General features: G+C 38.6%; 1 protein-coding gene across 1 annotated transcript in view; it reads right to left on the bottom strand.

The window, feature by feature from the left end:
* The window catches only part of LOC129718828 (F-box only protein 11), a 35,695-nt gene that overhangs the window by 6,000 nt on the left and 6,965 nt on the right, over positions 1–22,730 (bottom strand). Inside the window, exons 3-6 of the mRNA XM_055669934.1 lie at positions 2,005–3,657; positions 1,526–1,770; positions 1,279–1,459; positions 134–1,208 (exon numbers count right to left, since the gene is read on the bottom strand). Of these exons, the coding sequence (XP_055525909.1) occupies positions 134–1,208; positions 1,279–1,459; positions 1,526–1,770; positions 2,005–3,657 (3,154 nt within the window). The remainder of the gene's footprint in view (positions 1–133; positions 1,209–1,278; positions 1,460–1,525; positions 1,771–2,004; positions 3,658–22,730) is intronic.

Here is a 22,730-nt window from a genome sequence, read left to right as displayed (position 1 = left end):
TAAAATAAAAAAAATATGGAAAAACGGAAACGGATAATAAAAAACTTACAGAAAACAAACAAATAGAAATAAAAGATTGTTAATTACATATTCTGCCACTGCTCCTTCACCCAAAAACATTGAAAATACCTACCGATCGTGTCGAATGAACTCGACATCATGGCCCGCATGACACGTTTTGATACAGTTCACACAGATCGCATTCCGGTCGGTTGTATTGCACGTGTGACATCGGTAGAAGTCATGCATCGGAAACGATGTGTAAGAGCTGATTTTATACAGGCACTGGCCCCCGGAAACCGCCTTCTCGACTTCGTCCTGGTTATTAAAGATCTTGTTACCGCGCGTTATCGGTTGAACGCCGCTAGCTAAACATAAGCCACCGAATTTGTTGTTAAATATTTGATTGAATTCCAACGTGGCTGTTGCGTTGTTGGTAATTTCAACACCCGCCGCTAAACCATCGAATATCCGGTTGCGCTTCAATATTGGATGACTCTGTGTGGATATTAGGACTCCTGCTTGCGTGTTTCGAAATATATCATTCTCTTCTAAGACTCCTTTACCGCCGTTGAAAATACATATACCACCATCGCGGCCATCATAGATTTTGTTCCTTTTTAATGTGGGATTCGAGTCAGTCTTGATCCACACACCGGCCATGGCATTGTCAAATATTTCATTCTGCTCAAGCAAACCCAACCCGCCATTGTACACTAGGACACCTCCATTTTGACCACCCCAAATTTTGTTTCCCCGAATCACTGGATTACTTCCCGTTCGAATCTGCACTCCAGAGTACAAGTGGTTGAATATGTCATTATCCTCCAGTTTACCATGACCATTGTCATAAAAGTATACCCCCACTTGTTTGCCCGAGTGAATCCTATTCCGCCTCAAAACAGGTGTACTTCCGGTTGTGATCCACACACCAGCCAGCGTATTAGCATACACTTCGTTTTCCTCTATCAAACCTTGTCCTTTCTCGTGCACGTATATACCTCCATGTTGTCCATGGTGAATTTTGTTGTGCCGAACGATTGGATCGCTCGTAGTACGGATTTGTATCCCGGCCAGCGCGTTTCCATAGATGTTATTGTGCTCGATCAACCCTCGACCTTCGCCGAAAATGTACACCCCACCCTGGTGTCCGTTATAAATTTCATTTTTCCGTATCGTCGGATTACTGTTGGATGTGATCCAAACACCTGTCAATGCGGAAGCGACACATAAATACTAACCAAATGAACCTTAAAAAATGCATGTGGATATTCTTACCCGCAAAATTATTGGAATGAATTTTATTCTCTATGAACTGCCCCAGTCCATTTTCATGCACGTATATGCCTCCGGTTTGACCGTGATGAATCTCACACTTGACCACCGTCGGATTGGCCCCTGCTTTTACTTCGAATCCCGCTATCCGATTATTGTGAATGTCATTCTTTTCAAAGTACCCCTGAAACCAGATTGTTTTTTGTTTATGTTTGCTATGTCTTTATTCCAAAACCTTAAAAAGACTCACCATTCCGTTGTCGAAAGTAAAAATGCCTACGTCCCGGCCGTGGTGGATGTGATTCTCGCGCATGATTGGACTAGCATAGTTTTTAACCCAGATACCGGCCAGTGCGTTCCGGCTGATCTCGTTGTGCTCGTACGTACCCTGGGCGTAGTCGGTCACGTACAGGCCGACGTTTTCACAGTCGCTTATGTCGCAGTACTTGATCAGCGGATTGGCACCCACACCACTAACGCACACTGCGGCCCCCACTGTGGAAAAAAAGGGAGGAAAATACTGATGAGTTCACGAAAGCTACCATAATCAACCGTCATCTTTTTTCTAAATTTTTAAATTATATAGCTATTCTTTCGATACATATTTTATAAATTCGAATTATCTACAACATTGTTTTTAATATTATTTTGGTCGGATTCGTAGTTTTCAAATGGTTTCAAAATTGCGATATAGCCATGAATATTAAATATGCAATCAAACCAACTTACCCACTGAAGTGCTCCGAATAATACAGTGATCTATCGTTGGGCTGCAATTCTCACTGACCTCCAGGCAGTAGTGTTTATGGTGGGGCACCGTGGATGTCACGTCCGGGGAGAATTTCAGCGTCATATGGCCAACATACGCGTGCTTGGCTCCTTCGACGAACATTACCGTCGATTCTGATTCCCGCTCGAGAATAATCGATTCGGCTACATTGCCAGATGCGGCTCCGATCAGGGCCACATCCGAGTCGATTACCAAGAATTCCCCTCGATAGGTCCCATGGTGCAGGAAAATCAACGACCCATTGTTCTCTGACGGATAGCATTCATCCCCATCCATTCCACCGTTTCCACTTGCTCCACCGCTACCGCCCGCAGCGGAGCCTGGATTGTTGCTAGAGCTACTATTATTGGCATTGCTACTACTGCTACTGTTACTACTACTATTGCTCCCTCCAACAGAACCGGCGGATCCATTGTTGGCCGAGTTTTTTTCGTCGGCGTAATCGAGCGCCGCCTGAACCGTGTTAAAATACGCTATATTCCGACTATGATACCGTCGTTCCTGGTAGCCAGGTCGCACATGGATTCCGCGATACAACTGTCGGAAACTCTCTTTCCACGGATTGGCATAGTCAGAGTCTTCCGACTTAACGAAAATGAACTTGCAATGTTCGGGATTGAAGAGGGGCATGTCATACTCATACACATTCTGGTACAGTCGCTTCCATAATTCCGTATCGTTAGCGATTGTTTGGAAGCGCTTACACACGAGCGACACCCTGCACAGGTCCTGCTCGAGTAAATATGAAAAGATAGTCAATAGTACCTCGTCCGGCATTTCATACTGCAAATAATGAGCAGCTGATTGCATGCAGAGTGTTGACGCTACAGCACTGGCAGATGCTTGTGTCGGGTTGCTTGCTGTAGCAGCCGCAGTTCCGCATGCAGCAGATACTGATCCCGTCGATGAGACGGACGCTTCAGTGCTGGTGGAATAAGTACGTCTTGGACGTTTTCGTGCTGGTAGCATATATGCGGCATTGCCGTCATACGCTATGGATTGATACTGGTGTGATTGCAGAAGGCTATGACTACTATTGCTAGTGTTGGAACTGCTGGTGCCTCCGGACGATGATGGCCCGGAACCACTAGAACCACCGGAGCTGCTGGATCCGGCAAGCCAGCTACCGGAATCATGTGCAGCCAGTGGAGATTTCTTCCTTAGGTCGTACGGCGAGTTAGAGTTTTGTTTGACCTCGGACAGGGCAACCGAGGATATGGCATTCGAGGCTATCGACGGTGGCGAGACAGTGGATGACGAAGACATTGCTCCGCCACCGCCGACAGCCGTTGACGAAGAGGAAGCTCCCTGTGACGAGGGTACAGACGATGACGACGTAGAAGACGATGACGAGGATGCTGTGGTGGTGCTTGTGCTATTCGGTACATTCGGATTGTTCAGATTGTTTACACTACTACTGATGTTCGATGCCGCGGCGTTGCTGCTATTGCTAGACGAGTTGGAAGAAGCAGGGTTGGCAGACGTTCCCGAACCGGGAGCTGCTGTTTGAGCGGGACCGTTGTTCTGCTGGCCCGGCGGTGCGGCACCCACATTCGGGGCCGGAATGTTCTGACATGGTGGTTCGCAGAGCGCTGGAATGAACATCGAAAAATGAGAGTTGAAGTTAATGACAAGAGAACAATACGTAACTATGTAATGGAATCGATATTCAAGATCATATTCTAATTTTAATTCTTTGTAATTCATCAAAAATACTTCTTTCAATTGATTTATGTACTTAAAGTGTATTTTGATATATTAACATATCGTAGCCTCCCAGCTGGTCTCGATGCTGGTCTTACAAGCCGGCTTAGGAGATACTGTTAGTGTTGGTCTGTAAGATCGTAGCGCTGCGAGATGCAAGTGTCCTGTACCAGTGGCGTCGGGTCCACCTGTGCAACATGTGTACTGCAGTACCCTATTCCCTAATATCCGGGCATATGCAATTATCTAAATATGATTACCTATAAAAACATAACCCTTCAATTTAAAGCATCGTTATTTTGGTTTGATTTTCTTCTTTCATGTAAGGAAAGAGAACTTTAATGAATGTTTGGTGCTCTTGTGACGAAATAAGCCACGTGATGCCTCTGTCCTGTACACTAACAGCTGGCCGCAGTCTGCATTTTCTTTTACATATCTTCAGTTTTAAAGAATTGTTCATTTTTCTAAAAATGATTTAAAACAGAAAGGTTTGCAGAATTTTATCCATCCGATTGAACCCATTGGTCGAAGTGGGATCCATAAAAAAAAACAATTCTCATAGAAGTAAAAAAATGATAAAATCCCTCTCATAAAATAGGAAAAATGTGCCATCTCACAGAGAACCATTAGAATAAACCATCTGTTTTCAAATATATATTAATGACTAATTGACTCGGCAAACTTTGTCTCGCCTATTTCTTTTTCTTTATTTGAATAATTTCGAACATTCATGTGTATAGTCTGCAAATACATGACGAATCGGATATTGGATACAATCAAACTCAAAAGACAACTCGTTTAAAAACTCGTTTAAAAATAATTGATTTCATCGAAATGAGAAAATTTGTGCTTCATTTGTATGGGGAGAAGTGACCAAAGAGAAATTTGTATGGAAAGAAGGTTCCATTTACTTGATTAGTTCTTGAGGTGTACAGAAATTTGAATTCCATTTACATAGGACCCCTCCCTCACGGGAGAGGGAGGGGTGTTGAACTACTATAGACACATTGGTTACCCCTAAGAACGTCCATATGCCAAATTTGGCTCTATTTTCTAGATTGCTTTTCGAGTTGTGCAGAAATTTGTGTTTCATTTGTATGGAACCCCTTCCTTCCAGAAGAGATAGGGGTGTAGAACCCCCATAGAAATATTTTCTGCCTTTCAAAACTTTCACGTGCCAAATTTGGTTCTTTTTACTTGATAATCCAGACATGTGCAGAAATTTATGTTTTATTTCTATAGAACCCCTCCCTTATGGAAAAGGAAGTGGTTGTTGAACCACGAACCACCATGGACATATTTGTTACCCTTAAAAACATCCACGTGAATAATTTGCTTGATTGGTTCTCGAGTTGTGATGAAATTTGAGTTTCATTTATATGGGACAACTCCCTTTCAGAATAGATTTTTTTTTAGAAAATTGTATGGTCATGTCAATAGTTTTTTTTTAATCATAACATATTAATTATTTTATAAATTATCTGTGTTTTGTTTTGTAAAAAAACTAAAACAATAACCGAAAAGTTATTGAGAGGTTTTTAACAATTTTTATTATGATTTTGTTTAAGTCATCTTGGAAAAAGTTTAACGAAGCGAAACGAACTTCGGATTGGGCGCAGTACAGGAAAGCACTCGCCGAGTACAATAAAGAAATAAGAAAATCAAACGTGTGAAAGTATAGGCAACACACCCACGGTTGCTAGACTCCACAAAACGCTGGCCAAGAATCACACTATTGAACTTGGTAGCCTAAGCATCAGAATGGGGCCTTTACGAAGACTCTCGCTGACACGCTGAATCTGATGATAGAAACGCATTTCTCGGGCTCGACTGTATGCGATGTTTCAGAAAGGGTAAGCTGGGAGACGACTCCCTTGAGATTCTGTCGGAATCTGAAAGAAGGCTCAACTAACATACTTGACGAAATTTTCACGTTGACTAGAGTGGAAAATGCTGTAAGATCTTCCCAGCCTTTCAAGTCTGCAGGTGTTGACGGAGTGTTTCCGGCGTTGCTTCAAAAAGGTGAGGTAACCCTGATACAGTTACTAACGAAGATATTTAAGGCTAGTATCAATGAGCCTAGAAGAAAGGTGAGGAGGAAACTTACTGACACTTGCACGCGCGCTCCTACACGCACCCTTTTGCCCAGAGTTGATGCCAAATAGTAACGTAGCTTTTTGGGTTTACCATTGAGTTCGTCTAGTTGTTTACATTTGAAACATTTACAAATACTAGCAAAATGCATTCTCCTCCTCACCTCTCTTTTATGCTCATTGGGCTAGTATAAGATTCAACTACATTTCAGCGAAATGGAGGACAGTGCGGGTTTTTTCTTTATACCAAAAACGGGCAATAGCGACAGAAATAACCTCAAATCTTTTAGGTCCATAAGCTTGTTTTAGATTCTGCTTAAGACAATGGAAAAAGTACTAAAATAATATCTAAATACAACTTACATTGAAAATGCTTTTGATAACACGACCTACTCTTCCACGGCGAATGCGATGAAGAGGAGGATATTTCACACATGTCAACTGGATTCATACCATGCTTGCACAATAATAATCTCTTCGGAACTGAGGGGATCATCTATAACTGTTAAGGGTGTCCACGATGAAATTGCCACACACAAAATTGATTCGCAAAATTCGAGTTTTCATCCGATTGCCATCAAATTTTCAGGGATTGAAAAATAACTATTAAACATCATTTTACCATTTCACTCGTTTTTTATTTACAGTCCATACGCAAATGCCCGCACCTTGGCCTTAACCCCGGCCATAAGATTGTGCACAACCTGTGAATCAACCGGTTTTTGCATGTAAACCCATACTTTCTTCAGTTCCTCGACTGTCTTCACTACCTTAGGTTGTTTAAGAAGGTGCTGCTTCATAATCGCCCAGTACTTTTCGATGGGGCGGAGCTCCGGAGTGTTGGGAGGGTTGAACATTTTCGGCACGAAAATGACCATATTGTCCGCATACCACTTCAGCACGTCTTTGGAGTAGTGGCATGAGGCCAAATCCGGCCAGAAGATTGTTGGGACGTTGTGGGCCTTCAGGAGAGGAAGCAGCCGCTTCTGGAGGCACTCTTTCATGTACACCTGTCCGTTCATCGTGTCCTGGGTCACGAAAGGTGCACTCCGCTTCCCGCACGTGCAGATGGTTTGCCAAACCAGGAATTTCTTCGCAAATTTGGACATCTTCTGAGTGCGAACATGCTCCGGAACGCTGAATTTATCCTTGGCCGTGAATAACAGGTTGCCGGGGATCTGTTTGAAGTCGGCCTTCACATATGTTTCGTCGTCCATGATGCAGCATTCAACTTTCGTCAGCATGTTGAGGTACAACTTCCTGGCACGGGTTTTGGCGGACTTGTTCTGCTTCTCGTCGCGATTAGGGGCCTTTTATACCTTGAACGTTCGAAGCCCAGCCTTAGTTTTGGCCTTCTGGACAAAACTTCGGCTTAGGTGCAGCTTCTTAGCCACATCCCGAACGGAGGCGTTCGGGTTTCGGTTGAAAGCCCCAACTACGCGGTTGTGATTTTTGGTGTTGTACGGAATACTTTTTCCTTCACTTCTGGGCTTTCGATCGGTGGCCAATCGTTCCTCGAACCCCTTAATCACTCGCGACACGAATTCGAAATTCCCAACGTTTTAGCGATGGAACGATGCGAGAGATCCTTGTTCTCGTGATGAATGCGCAAGATTTTATCACGCACGACCTGTTCTTTCGACTCCATTTCCGCGAGTTTTGATTACAGGACTTTAAAACTTGCAGGATGTAAATAATGCACTATGAACTAAATCCACCCAAATTGTCATTAAAGTCTACTCAACGGTTAAAAAGTTAGAGCAATTTCATGGTGTGGCAATTTCATCGTGGACACCCTTGAGGAGCTACGAATGCCCTCAAGGCGGAATACTTTCACCACTCCTGTGGTCTTTAGTTGTGGATGACCTTCCCAAAAGCTTAGAAGATAAAGGTTTTGTAGTTATAGGTTTCGCAGACGACATTGTCATTATGGTAAGAGGAGAGATTGACAATGCAGTCTCGGAAAGAATGCAACTTGCTTCAAACGTAACCTATCTCTGGTGTTAAAAGGAGGGTCTGAGCATTTACCCGGCAAAAGTTACAGTAGTACATTTCATAAAAAAGAGGGAACTTAACCTAATGCCTCTTAAGCTTAAGGGAAGTTCTATCCAATTTAGCTACAGGGTTAAATTACTAGGATTAACTCTAGATGCGAAACTCAACTGGAACGCCAATTTAGACGGTGCAATAAGCAAAGCGGTCAGTGCGTGCTAGTTATGTTCCAAAACGGTTGGTAGAAAACGGGGCCTAAGACCAAAAATGGTCAGATGGATCTGCACATGCATTTTACTCCCGAAATTAACATACGCTTCCTAGGTGTGGTGGCCTAAAACAAAAGAGGCTACTGCAAGAACAAAGTTAGTAAAGCTTCAGAGACTGACGTTTATTGCCATAACTGGAGCAATGCGCAGCACTCCATCGAAAGCGTTGGATGCAATCTTTCACCTGCTGCCTCTGCATGAATTTGTGCAATTAGAAGCGAAAAGGGGTGCCCTGTAGCTCAGACGTCTTAAAAAGGGTCTTACCTGGTCAACTTGTTGATCATTTGAGTATTCTGCAATATTCTAAAAGAGGGACAGTGTTGAGTATGTGAGGAGACTGGATGAAACCTTTGAACAACTACGACATTCCCTACAAGGTGCGAGAATCATCGCACTCCGACTGGGAGTGCGGAGTTAATGTGGTTCGTCAGGGGTCAACGGTATTCTTCACGGATAGCTAAAAAATTGGTTCGAAAACCGGTGCGGAAATCTTTGGTCCTGGTGTACAAATATCAGTGGCATTGGGCAGCTGGCCTACCGTATTCCAAGCATAGATTTATGCTACAATCGAATGTGTCAACGTTTGCCTGACGAGAAATTATAAACATGCGAATGCATTTTCTTTAGTAGTCAAATGTACGTCAAAAATTGTCCAGGAGTGTGTTCTCTCGCTGCGAATGCTGTGTCGTATGAACTCTGTCAGTTGCGACATAGACGGCAATGAAAAAGCAGACGAGCTAGCTAAACAAGGCTTCAACTCGCAATTTGTTGGTCCGGAACCCTTTTGCAGTATCTCAAATTGCGCTATAAAAAGGGGCTTTACTAAAAAGCTCCTAGAGCTCAACAAGTGGGCTCTTTGGACTAAAAACTGAACACTGCTCGAGTAACAAAAAAAAGTATCATTTAAGGAACATTGGTCGAGTTCAGGATGACACTTGTCGCTTCTGTGATATGCAAAGCGAAACTTCGGAACATCTGCTATGCAGCTGTGGTGCATTATACATGAGCAGAATCGAATTTCGCAGCAAGGGCTGCTTGCAACCGAGTGAGATTTGGTCTGTTAATCCTGGGAAGATAATTGGCTTTATAAAGCAGATTCTACCTGTGTGGGAGCGGGCCGAGGCAACCGGCCATTCACTCGATCAATAGTGGGTGACTAGTTATCCTACATGGTAGGTACGTATTGTAATGGGGATATACTACAACAGTTCTAATAAATAGACGCAGTAATCTAGTTCCACTACAAAAAAATAGATATCTTTCAATAAATTTTTGAAACATTATCAAATTGCTTCTATCTTTGTAAAACAGTTCGAGCAGTCATTGTATTCGGTTTCATGTATTCGATTTATAATTTCCAGGTTTACCATTTTGGATGCACTGAAATCTTTCACACAATATCATAACTGTATACACGTAGAGAACAGTATGGTAAATTCAAAAAAAAAAATGCATATTTTATTTTTGTTGATTTACGGCACGTCACAATATGGTAATTTATTTCTGCAATAAGTTTTGATGTTTCTGAAAATGCTTAAGCAAGGCGTGTCAAAAACAAAACAATGCCGAAATAAAAATATGATTTGTGAACGGTAGAAACAAAAAAAACTTTTTCGCATTAAGAACAAACTAAGGTACATTTTTTTACGATCAAAATCCTGATACCGTTGAGCTTCTTTCGATGACACTACAGTAGAGATGGTCGGGTTTAATGTTTTTCAAATCCGTACCCGACCCGAACCCGATTTTTTTTTTCGGTCGAAAACCGAGCCCGACCCAAACCCGAAACATTTTTTTTCGTGTAAACCAGAACCCGACCCGAATCCGAGATTTCATAGATTTTATCGGGTTTCGGGTTTTCATACCCAAACCCGGTCTAGACCCGGCCTTTTTCAAACCCGAGCCCGACCCGTACCCGACACTTTCAGAAATTTTCGAACCCGAACCCGTCGGGTACGGGTTCGAAAACCCGAAACCCGACCATCTCTACACTACAGTCTTCTACAAGTAGATAAAACAATACCGTCTGCCGGGGTGAGATTGTGCCAAAAAAGGATACGTTTTTGTTCCTTAGCTTGTAATGGACACATTTAGGCAATGAGCAATCTAAATCCCGTCAATGCACACTTAAATGTTTAGTTAACGACTGCCGCAAATATGGTTAAGTTACAAGAAACTATAACTTTGCTAAAACTAAATGAACTTTGGCCTAATCTCACCCCTTCTATGGGGTGAGATTGTGCCAAAAACGAAAAGTTGAATGAATTACCTGTTAAATGAACAGTAGTGTATCTACGAATAATTAACATAAATAACATGATATAACAGTTAGTATAGGGACGATCATAAACAACGCGGACTATTAAGGGGGTGTAGGGGGTTGACCAGAAACTACGTTTCATATGAATTATAGAAAAATGTATGACTGGATCAAATTGATATCTGGAGTAACCAGTTATGAGAACGTGCCTTATAGACAGTCTCTATACACATAGTGGCGTCTACAGGTAGCTTAGAAGGGAAAACGTTAAAACATAAAGCTTGAGAAGACTTTTCGTTTCAATTGTTATGTGTCATTGACCCTTGTATATTTCATTGGAAATCTTAAAACCGCTGGAAACGTACCCACAACCCTCCTTCCTCGCTTTGAAAGTCGTCAGTTTATATAGAATAGGTGTACAAAATTTTGATACATTCCATAAGCAATATCAGTCATTGTAAATTTCCATCTAACAGTTGTTAGCTTACTGTTCTCAAGCATTGAGTCATTATTTCATGTAATACCATAGCTAGACAACATACTTTATGTAAACGATGCAAGTATTTTGGTGTATACTGATACAATTTTGTCGTGAATGTGAATTCCGCACACTGTACCGTTAATTATAGCTTGGCACAATCTCACCCCAGAAGGGCACGGAAAAAGTACAGTTTGGAAAAACATTATTTTCTGAGCCAACACAGGTTCAATGCATATTTCCTCTACACATTGGAGACGACATCCTAACGTACCAAATGAACAGTAAGTTGATGTGATTTCTTGATCGGGTTGGTTTTCCTGGGACATTTTTGGCAAACGTATTAGCGCATGTTTTTCACCCTGTACTTTGAAACATTATTTAAGTGGAACAGTTCACTGATATTATCTATATTCCATTTAAAGTTGTGAATAAATATGTTACGTTTCATAAAGTATTGAATTTCAGGTATTAGGTTCAAGAAATCTTGAGTAATTATACATACAAACATTTCCCGTTTTGGCTCAATCTCACCCCCGTGGCTTAATCTCACCCCGGCAGACGGTATATATTTTGCACCATATTACCTGAGCTGTTTTGAAAACCACTAGTTCGTGCTTGTGAGAACACGATTAAGCTTTTTTTACAAGATAGTTGTTTTTGGTGGCCATTAATTGTGGTAAGCCGATAACCTTACCAAAAAAACTATTCCTTTCCCCCCTTTTTTTATTGCAAAAATATTGGAGGTGGCATACAGTCAAGACCCATCTTTTGAAAAGAAATTATGATTTAGTTTAGTAATTTAGTAAAAATGCATTTAAAGAATTCTCGCGTAATTTTTCAAAGCGACCTATCTAACATTGAGAGACTCTCTTTGTTTACTTTCTCTTTGATCAATAATTATTTATTTTTTCCATATTTCATAACACTTAATGCATAGTAAGAAAGACAGTATTACTATCTCTCGATTAAGGAGAAGAAAGCTTAGAAAATATATATGATGACGACGTAATTAATGAAACAAAGTGAGAGAGGAGAGAATCTGTCATTGTTACTTAGGTCCCTTTGAAAAATTACGCGAGAATTCTATCTATTATTTAAACTGTCAAGAATGGTCCTCAGCCGGGATCAATAAATAACTTTTTGACCGAAATATTAACCTTTTTTCAGTTTCTTAATTAATTTTACTCAAAAAATTCATGAACACTGCATATCAATCTGTGTTATATATAAAATTGAAATATCATTGGGTTGAAAAACTTGGAAAAACTGTCAAAAGAAGCCCCGCACGACGGTACTAAAAATTTTCTTTTAGCGATTTCTGTTAAATTTAACAAACAAAATTATCCGGCAGATGTTATCCGTGGAATCGTAGCGCATCTGATATCATTCATCGAAGTTGAAACGTTAACTGAATTATTATTACTTAGTTTATTGAAAAGATAGGTACCGGTAAGTTCCAGCTGCGTCAGTCAAACATTGGAACAAAAGTGGAAGTAGGTACAGCCACCAACTGGCAAGGTTTAACATTCAAATAAAGGACAGTCGAAATCTTCACGAACAAAGTAATTGGTGAGCAGTTACCGTGAGTTGAGAGGCACACTGAAGACCACACTGTTAAGTGTCTATTAAGGCACGTCTGGAAATGAGCGGTAGAAATTGTAGGGCAGTGAAAAAAAAACTAAACAATAATGAGCAGCGCGTTTTGCCGGCAGCTTTCCATTCTAAAAAAGAACATGCGGACGAAGGTATAAAAAATGACGGTGAAACAGTTTATTAATTTCTATAGCACCTGAAATCCGGTTCAATCGTTGAGTGGTGGATACAAAACACTACTAAATTCGTTTCACACTCTCAAAATCGAATTACGAAGCTAGTCACCGTTCGAACAGTTTGACGTTAGACCAGTAATTGTTCTGTGTCCCACTAAATACAAAGTATTTCAATAAATAAAGGGTTAGAACTGAAGGAAATGCTTAGGCTTTTAGGTTTGATTTGTATACTTTATTTCACAAAATTTATCTAGACTTATATGTCCATCTGATATTACAATAAATCATAACCTAATAAGGCCTTCAAGAACATTGTCACTCTAAAGCGGGTATTACACGAAGCAAATATTTGCTATTTTTGGTACGGTTTTTTTTGCGCAAATTAAATTCGTACCAAAAATAGCGAATGTTTGCTTCGTCTAATACCTGCTTAATTCCTTTTAAAACACACGACCGAAATGTACTTTCATGAATGCAGAACTTTAAGTAATGTTTCTTATAACCTAGACTGGATATATGCATTGTTCCTTCTATACCACTGACAAACCCAAGACCTCTGCCCTCTGTTACAGTGGTACATATTCAAAGATACATTTTCACTTATAGAAAAATTCCGTATAATGAAATTTATCGTTGCGTTGCAGACAAACAATATGATGTTTTTTTATCTGATCAAAACTGGCGTCATAGGTTTCCAGATATTATTTGCAAAATATTTTTTTATATGAAACGGCTCATTTCAAGATGGCTTGACAAAGTATTTTTTTTAATTCTTTTAGCACCAATATTTAGTGGTTAATTTGTGGTTTCTAAATCTAATTTGTGGTAATTTGTGGTTGAGTAATTTCTGAGAAATTTTCAGAAAACTGAGTCAAGCCATCTCTGAAAATGATTTCGCTTCAAATGAATCGGACAACGATGATATATACATCAATCGAAAGCTCTTAATTTGTGGTTCACGAAAATGTAGTTTTTGTAGGCATAGTTCATACTAAAATAAGTAAAAAACTATTATTTAAATTTTTTAACATTGTTTACCTCTTGTTGTCTACACCGACCGTACACGGCGTTGGATGAGCATAGTACTGGCACCTGCCGATGTTAGTGCTAGTGGGTTATCTAGAACATATCGACAGTCGTTCATATACACTAAGGTCGTTTTTACGCGGGGGATGCGTTCCAAATTTGTATGGGTCCGCGTAAAAAACGACTTTTTTGAGTTGCAAATAGAACAAAGAAAACCGTCCTAAAACGTTAAAACCTCGTTTGAGTATGATAGCGGCCAATCTAGAGACCAAAATTCAATGTTTTAAATTTTGAGTATTTACACCAAAAATTGTGATTTTTTTTAAAAACTGATATATGATCACTCGTTGCCTAAAACGGAAAACGTGATTGAAATGAGGTCGATATCTTGTACCGTTTTTGAGTAATGGAGGAAAGCAATCCGCGTAAAAAAAACCGCGTAAAAAGCGACCTTACTGTATAAGACATACAGTTGTCGCTGTCGTTGAAAGCTTCTTTGTTTTATTATTCAGAGGGTAGTTGTAGTAGCATATTCCTGAGACGAGAAAATATCGAATTTTATTTCTAGTCAGGACTCACACCTTTGGGCATTTACCATGCGTTTCAACCGTTCCCTACAGTTCTAAGGCCCATTCCCGATCTTCAGGCATCATTCCGGTTTCTAAAATACCCAACAGTCGAATACAGTTGCGTAATTGGTTACCAAAATATTATTGTATTTATCGAAACAAAAAAATGTTCTTTATTATTATCAGGCTGTAATTTATTCCAAGAGTTAAAACGTATGTGCTAAAAGATTTTAACATATAATAGATTTTGTATGAGAAAGACCAGATCACACCCCTTGGTGTATTAATTTAGGTTTTTTTTTTCAAACAATCGGTCAACGGCAAAACTACATTTTCGGGAAATGATTCGACCGAAGATCGAGAAAATTACGCTCGCATGCCTACGTAAAACTTCACTTATTTTGAGGAAATTTACGTAGAACACACGGAGGCTTGTCAACTACAAATATCTGCTAATTGATCAACATTTGCATTTCGCAGCAAATCTGCACATATAGTATCCCTGCTGTTTACATACTGTTTCACCTAGAAATACTCAGAGGAAGAGATTCGCGGTGAAAAAAATCGCCAATTCGGCAACCGGGTTTCATATGTCAGAGGTGCCAGATCTCTTCTCAAAGCGCAATGTTGACTAACATTCGACTTGTATAATCGGTGGTGACGGTGAAAGTCCTTAAGAATAGTGAAGTGCTTCGCAAAAACTGTTAAGGTGATATATTTTATGCTTATGTTAATTTTATACACCTTCACTTATTTTGTTACCTATACACAAGGTTTGTTGAACTCCGGGTAAAAATCACTCATTGGCAATAGAACAAAAAATCGTATAGAAATAAACACGTTTTTTTTCGTACCTGATTGCAATACCTCTCAATGTGGTGTTACCTTTCTTGTTCGTTTGGCTCCAAATTTGACGGTTCGTTTGGCTCACCGCATATCTCCCCCTCTGAGTATCTCTAGTTTGACCATACTCATCGCTACACGGAAGCTTTCTGAGAAAAAATCATCTTGATGGTCTACCAGCGCCGCGTACGGTCGGTGTTGACAACAAGAGGTAAACAATGTTCAAAAATTTAAATAATAGTTTTTTAATTATTTTATTATGAAGTATGCCTACAAAAACTACATTTTCGTGAACCACAAATTAAGAGCTTTCGATTGATGTATATATCATCGTTGTCCGATTCATTTGAAGCGAAATCATTTTCAGAGATGGCTTGACTCAGTTTTCTGAAAATTTCTCAGAAATTACTCAACCACAAATTACCACAAATTGGATTTCGAAACCACAAATTAACCACTAAATATTGGTGCTAAAAGAATTAAAAAAAAATACTTTGTCAAGCCATCTTGAAATGAGCTATGAAACGTCCAATCGCAATCAGAAAAAAGTTCACGTTTTCACTGTTTTATTGCATAGCCCTCTTTTTATGGTCAGAAAAACACAAAAAAAAAACAAAAAAAAATTGGTTAATCACACCTACCTTAAAAAAATGTCTAATGAATGTATCGTTTTCGAAATGTCATGGATAGAGTTGTAAATTACTTAAAGAGAATGTTTTGCACATCTGTTTGCACCGAAGAGCAGGGACGACTCGTGGCTTTTGAACCTTCCTTTTCAACACCAAATTCTGAGAATCACAGTTTGAAGAAGTAATTACAGTCATGCCCGCAGAAAAACTACTACTACTATTAAAAAAAAAAAAAAAACTAGAAAAAAATAAAGTTTAAATATAAATTTGATTTTCAAACTTATTTTTTGTCTGGCATCTCCGGGTGCAATGCACAGGTTGCACCTATGGACGAGTCGCCCCTGCCGAAGAGGAAGTACCATTCAACGCAATCGACTCAAGAACACTGCCGGGGTTTACGTTCCACACTGAAATGGTTGAAGAGAATATCGGAGGCAACGGCTGCGATGGAAAAATTGGATAAGGTTCTTTTGCACGTGTGGTTCACAGAAATGGCGTCGGTTTATCACGCCAAATCTACTCTGCACTAGCTTCCCGGTGAAAATGTTATGTTCGTTGAAAAAGATATTAAACCACCAAACTGTCCCCAACTGCGGTCGATTGTACGTTACCGGGTAGTTGTAAAGAGGAAATTCAAGTATCCCAGGACATGACAGAGTTGAAAAAGAATTGGTTTATTGGGATTGAAAGCTTATGCATAGCACGTTCAGAAATGATACCCAAATGATTGTTATGCGATACGACTTTTTCCATCCTTGGTCAGCAGCGTCCAGGAATTCGATGAAAGGCGTCCAATATGAGGGGCTATACTTAAATGACGTATGATTCATGAGGGTAGGGGAGATATCATCGTTTTGTGACAAGTAGTGCCAAAGGGGGGGGGGGGGGGGGGGGGTTATTGGATTGAAATCGACGTAGCGTTTATTTTGAAAGACCAATTTTCTTTTGCAGGAAAAAATGTATACTAAAATTACATTGAAACATTGCACAAAGTTTTGCAGCGAGAGCTGTCGAAAAGTTTTCATCTTTGGCATTCTGAAATCTCTGCTTTATAACCATGGATTTCCAAACACACAATCTGTTTTATAAACAAAAATTGTTGTTTCTTTTTGCTTTCAATAGTGTAAATTACAAGATACTCGTTTCTTCTCAAAACTGGTAAATGCAGCGATTAGTGATTTTTTTGAGAATTCCTGAATATTTTTTCTGTGTTTTCTACAAACATGGATCATACGATGTTGTATGAACATTTTTCCTCCTCGTACCAAAACACAAACCTTTCGAGGCAGAATACATCAATCCAGAGTGAAGTTAACATCATATTGAATGTTGTCACAAGTGTATAAGTGATAAGTGATAAATAGATTGAATTAAACACGGTGATTTTTTCAGGTAATTTTTTTGTCTTTTTTGTGTGCTACGAGGGGGAGAAAAGGGTTGAAAAATTATGAAAAAAATGCTACATCATTTAAGTATGTTCCCTAAGGTACGAGAATTCTACAAAAAAATCAACGTTTTGCTTGATTTATTTAATGCACTGTTATGAGAACTTGATAAACTATAATAAATCTTTGTTTCATATCTTTTTTCAATGATTTCGTTTCAATTTTCGATACACTACCTAAATTATAGAATTGTGTAAATAAAAAAATTGCTAAATTTGCTTAAAAGACTTTTAATTTCTAGCGCAGAGGTTCACCGGATTTAGCTTCTAATGCCTATATATCGAATAATAGGATATAAGTTCTAATCCTGAAACGCAAGCATCAAATAGCAGGAAAATTCCATATTGAAAAAGTAGAACGAAAAACTAAAAATGATGTGAGGCAGGGTAGCCAGCGGATTTCCAGTTTAAAATTCCAGTTTTTCCCGGTTAAAAAAATGAGTAAATGAGTTCAACAACGTTCATATGATAATATTTACTTCCCCTGTTTTTTTTCTAGTTGAATAGAGAAAAAAATCTGAGTGATTATTATTTGGAGTTTTTAAAAGAATTCAAGCACATTTGACCCCGAATAGAGATAATTTTTCACCTTTCTTGGATATGTAATGATGGCCGTTTTTGTTAATATTATGTTTAGTTAGGAATCAATTTTTACATTTGCCTTATTACTATCCATTTTTTGACGTTCAAACGCTGATTTCTGACGATTTTTGCCTTGGAAACATTCTTATCGATAAACTTTTAACAAAATTTGAGTATATTTTTTACCTTTTTCTGTTAAGGTTTCACGATCTTATAATTTTGTGTCTTTTTAAAAAAAAAAATCTGTCTATTTTGAAGCTCCATGGCCTGAAGATTTTTTGAGAATCTTCCAAAGCTCAACTGGAGATTGCTTTGGTACTCCCGAACACCGAACCCCAGACGAACTCATAAATTATGGCGTATGATTGGTATCATCTGAGTTCATGTGCGATTGATTCTCTTTGTGATAAATAAAATAATAGAATCCAAAACAACTCTGCTTTCGACTTGCTAGATATAGTAGATCACATCTTGTGAAAATATTCCCTAGGCTTAAAGAAAAAGCTCATAAAAATATAGTTATTTAGTTTTTGTAAAGCCTTTTTTTAAATTCAGACGTTTTCTAAAAGCTACTTATATTTGTGAAAGTCTGTACTATTATTCAAACAAATAAATAAAAAAAAGTTTCATACCAATTAAAATTCAGGTAGATTCTGGTAGAATCAGTTATGTAACGTGCGATAGTCTGTAAATTAGCAAGGTTTCATCAGATCAAGGGCGACTCGTCCATAGGTGCAACCTGTGCATTGCACACGGGGACGCCAGGCAAAAAATATATTTTGAACGCAAATTTTTATTTATATTTTATTGGTTTTTAGTTTCACTTTCAAATAGTAACAAATAGAATGACTTGCGTGATTACGCGAACATGATTGTGATAACTTCCTCAAACTGCGATCTTCAGAATTTGTAGTTGAACAGGCAGGTTCCAACGCCACGAGTCGCCCCTGCATTAGATACGCAGTCGTATTTTTTTTTTTGTTATTTACACCTGCCGAATAATATGAATAAGCAGATATGGACAAAAACAGTTCAGTCCTTGGTAGCAGCTTTAGGAACCGCCTGTGTATTGAGACGAGATACTCGAAATGTGTTGGGTGAAATTCCAATAGAAGTATATCAATCTGTTCTCTATCGTTTTCTCTGTCAGAACTTGTTTACAGATTGTAAAACAAAGTTAGCCATCTTTAACAATAATCAATTAAAGTTACCAATCGAGGGACACTATTCCAATCACCCCGAACCTATCTTAAGTAGTTTACATATGTTTTGCAGGCGTTTTGTTCCAGCACCCGAATGGCTGCAAAATAGGTCGATTTATTCCAATTGGTGATTGTTCACAGATTTCTTTGTGATTAACGGTATCTATATCTATATCTATATCTATCTATCTATCTATATTCTATATCTATATCTATATCTATATCTATATCTATATCTATATCTATATCTATATCTATATCTATATCTTTATCTATATCTATATCTGTCTATCTATATCTATATATATATATATATATTATATATATTTATTTATATTTTATTTATTATTTATTTATATAAAAGAGAAGTTTTGTATGTATGTATGTATGTATGTTCCAGCATAACTCTCGAAGGCCTGAACCGATTTCAACCAAACTTGGCATACGTGTTCTTTGTACAAAGGAAGTGGTCATAGAAAAATTGGATAGGGGGAGGGGTCACCCTTAAAGAAGAGGGGGTCAAAAGTAATGAATTTTCATACATAGAGGAAACCTTTTATTGAAATTTGATGATTTTCGGGCTCTTGGTCATATTCGGAAGCCGGAAGTTGATGTCCAGAGACCGGAACATGATGTTTGATGCCATATTCAATCCAAGATGGCAACTTCCGGTTTCTGGGAAGCCGTTCAAAACTGTTGAAAACGCTCACAAACCCCCCAATGTTGGTAATTTCGGAGCAAAAATGACTCCTAAGAACCGGTTCTCGGCGTCTGACGATACTTTGAAACTTGGGTTGCCGACTTCTGGTTTCTGGAAACCTGCGAGAATCAATAACTGAATTATATACTTGACAATATGGGTATTTTCGGAATCGGAATGACGTCGTCATACGAAAATCGATCATATATTTCCAAATATTGGCCTTTTTTTAAACGTAGTGACGTCTGTTTGCAGCCGAAAATCGGTTTTCGTGCAAATGTTTCTAGACAGGTGTTTCAAAACATCCAACCTGCTTTGATCTGTTTTTGGAACGATTCCTTGACATATTTCTTGCATAATTTGATAACGGAGAGTCCAATCTAGCGTTTTGGACAAAAAATATGTTTGGAAAAGTTGCTGAAGCTCAACTATTACCGAATAAAATTTGGTTAATAGCATCGATCAAATAAGAAAAGAGCTCCTGAAATCCAGCTATTTATTCATAAAAAAAGGTTTGTTTGTATGTATGTATGTATGTATGTATGTTACAGCATAACTCTTGAATGACTGTACCGATTTTAACCAAACTTGGCATACGTGTTCTTTATACAGAGGAAGTGGCCATAGAAATATTGGGAAGAGGAAGTAGCAACCCCCAAAGGAGGAGGGGGTCTTAATTGGTCAGAAAATGAATTTTTTTCATGCATTATGGGAACTTTCTGAATGAATGCGGTAGTTTTCAGGCCTTTGGTCATGTCTGGAGACCGGAAATTGATTTCCAGGGACCGGAACATGATGTCGAAAAGAGAAAGGGGCAGCTATCAAAGAGGGAGGGGGTCTTAATTGATAAGAAAATCAGGTCTTTTAGTGCCCTATGGGAACTTTTTGAAAAGGTACGATAACTTTCATGCCCTCGGTCGGTCATGGACAGAAGTTGATGTCTAGGGACCGGAATATGATGTCCGATGTTTTTCTAAAACAAAGATGGTGACTTTTGGTTTCTGGGAAGCTGTATACAACTGTAAAAAACGTTTACAAACCTCCAAACATTGGTATTTCCGGAACCAGGATGACCTTTAGAAACAAAAAAATAAAAGTCCAACGACATTTTTAAAATTCAATATGGCGACTTCCGGTTTTAGAATTTTATGAAACATGAATATATGCTCTGCAATATGTATATTTTCGATGGCAAGATGACGTCCAGAATCCAAATATTTATGTCCGGTGCAAATTTTTCAATCGTACATGGCGAATTACATTTTCTGGAAAGGTTACTAGAATACAGAAGAAGGCTTGGACGTAATATTGAAACGTTTTGAAATCAATTCCGCGATTTTTGCTTTCTGTCAAGCTGTGTAAAACTGAGTAAAATGGTTAAATAATGTCAATATTTGTAGAAAGAGGATTATGTTCAGAAAATGACCACGGGTGTACAACGCTATTTTCAAATTCAAGAAGAAAAATATTCAAATACTCCCTGATATTAGGTTCATAAGTCAGAGCTGACTCCCCAAAACCGTAAATTGGTGTCCGAACGTTTAGTATAGTGAGGGTTGTTTTTCTGCATTGGAAATTATTCAAAACTTGAGGAAAATTTGGAGATAGTCCCCGTATCTTCAAATTGTTAATTAATTCATGAATATTGATGTTCAACTATAAGGATGATATTGATATTGTTTACACAAAAAAGTAAAACGAGAAGACATAGCAAGCAATAATTTTAACTATCAGAGGTCAGCTTAGGCTATTGATTATGTAATTTCAGTGTAATTTGAGTTTATTGTAAGTTAATCGATACCGTCGAAAATGCTGATAAGGCAATGCATTTTCCAACGCAATTTTTGAACTCATTCGACCCAGCTGGAATACCTCCGCATCAATTGTTAATCAACGAAAAAGGTGGTATATAAGCAAGTTTATAACTAAAATAGAAATATTATTTGAAATGATGGGTTGGAAAAAATATATGGAAATATAGAAAATTATAGATAAAGCAGAACTTTTTTACACGAGCAAACCCGGGTACATTCAGCTAGTTGTCTAGCTGTCTTATATTCGTTAGACAGCTAGACAATCAAAGTTTCCGTTTCCATCATTGAAATTGTCGATATTGATCAAAATTTAGGAGTTTAAGGCCTGCTTTCTTCGACTGATTACAATAGGCGCCACTGCTTAAGCCGTTCCCCAAACCATGTCCTAATGAAAACTAGTCTGAATCGATTTTTCAGAACTGCCCATTGCCTCAGAGATAAACTAAAGTACGTCATATCTTGTTTTTACAGACATACATCACGGAAGCCTTTCAATGTAATAACACTGGTCGAAAAAAGCAAAAAACAAGTTGCCCTAAAGCTCGAACTGGAAAAAATGAAAGATTATAGATTGTAACCATTCCTTAGAATTTTGGAGCCCATGGCCACAGCTATTATAATCTTTCAATTTTCACAGTTTAATTTCTAAGGCAAAACCTGTGTTTACCAGTGCAATTCACCACTGCACTAAAATAACGCACGTAAACGCACTTTTTTGTACACCATACATTTTATTTACCTTCGGTCTGCAAGATGCTGTTCACCTTGCGCGGAATGAAAAGTTTTGTTACAATTACATATCCTTCAAGAGTCAGGTAGCGGAGTCAAAATTTGCCTCATGCACCTCTAATGCTTCTTTTCCTCGCGGAACATAATGTATACGAAGGTCGTAAGTATCATCTATTTGAGAAAGCACTAATTATATACATCATTCATATCCTGATGTGATTCGATATTTTCATCGTCTTGCTTGATAGAAGCACTCGGAGAAACTTTTTTCCGTGCGATTTAACCATCGAACCTTTCATCAAAAATGCTAATAATCTGCCCCTTCGATCTTGTGTTGGTCTTGTTTATAAAACACTGACACTCACTTTACCAGAGAATGTTACATGGAGAAAACTGCTACAATATGCAAGAAACACTCACTCAAACCATACCGTGTGATGGAGTGCCCATTAACCAACTAACATCGATATGAAGAAAGCATACAATGTTATATTGCATGATTGGTTTGATAATTTAATTTTACAGTATCACAATTTGAATATTTGCTGACATTTTTAGA

This window comes from Wyeomyia smithii, chromosome 1 (genome assembly GCF_029784165.1).
Source record: "Wyeomyia smithii strain HCP4-BCI-WySm-NY-G18 chromosome 1, ASM2978416v1, whole genome shotgun sequence".
Classification (NCBI taxonomy): Eukaryota; Metazoa; Arthropoda; class Insecta; order Diptera; family Culicidae; genus Wyeomyia; species Wyeomyia smithii.
Note: the sequence above shows the minus strand (reverse complement) of the source record. Positions and strands in the feature narration are given on the sequence as shown.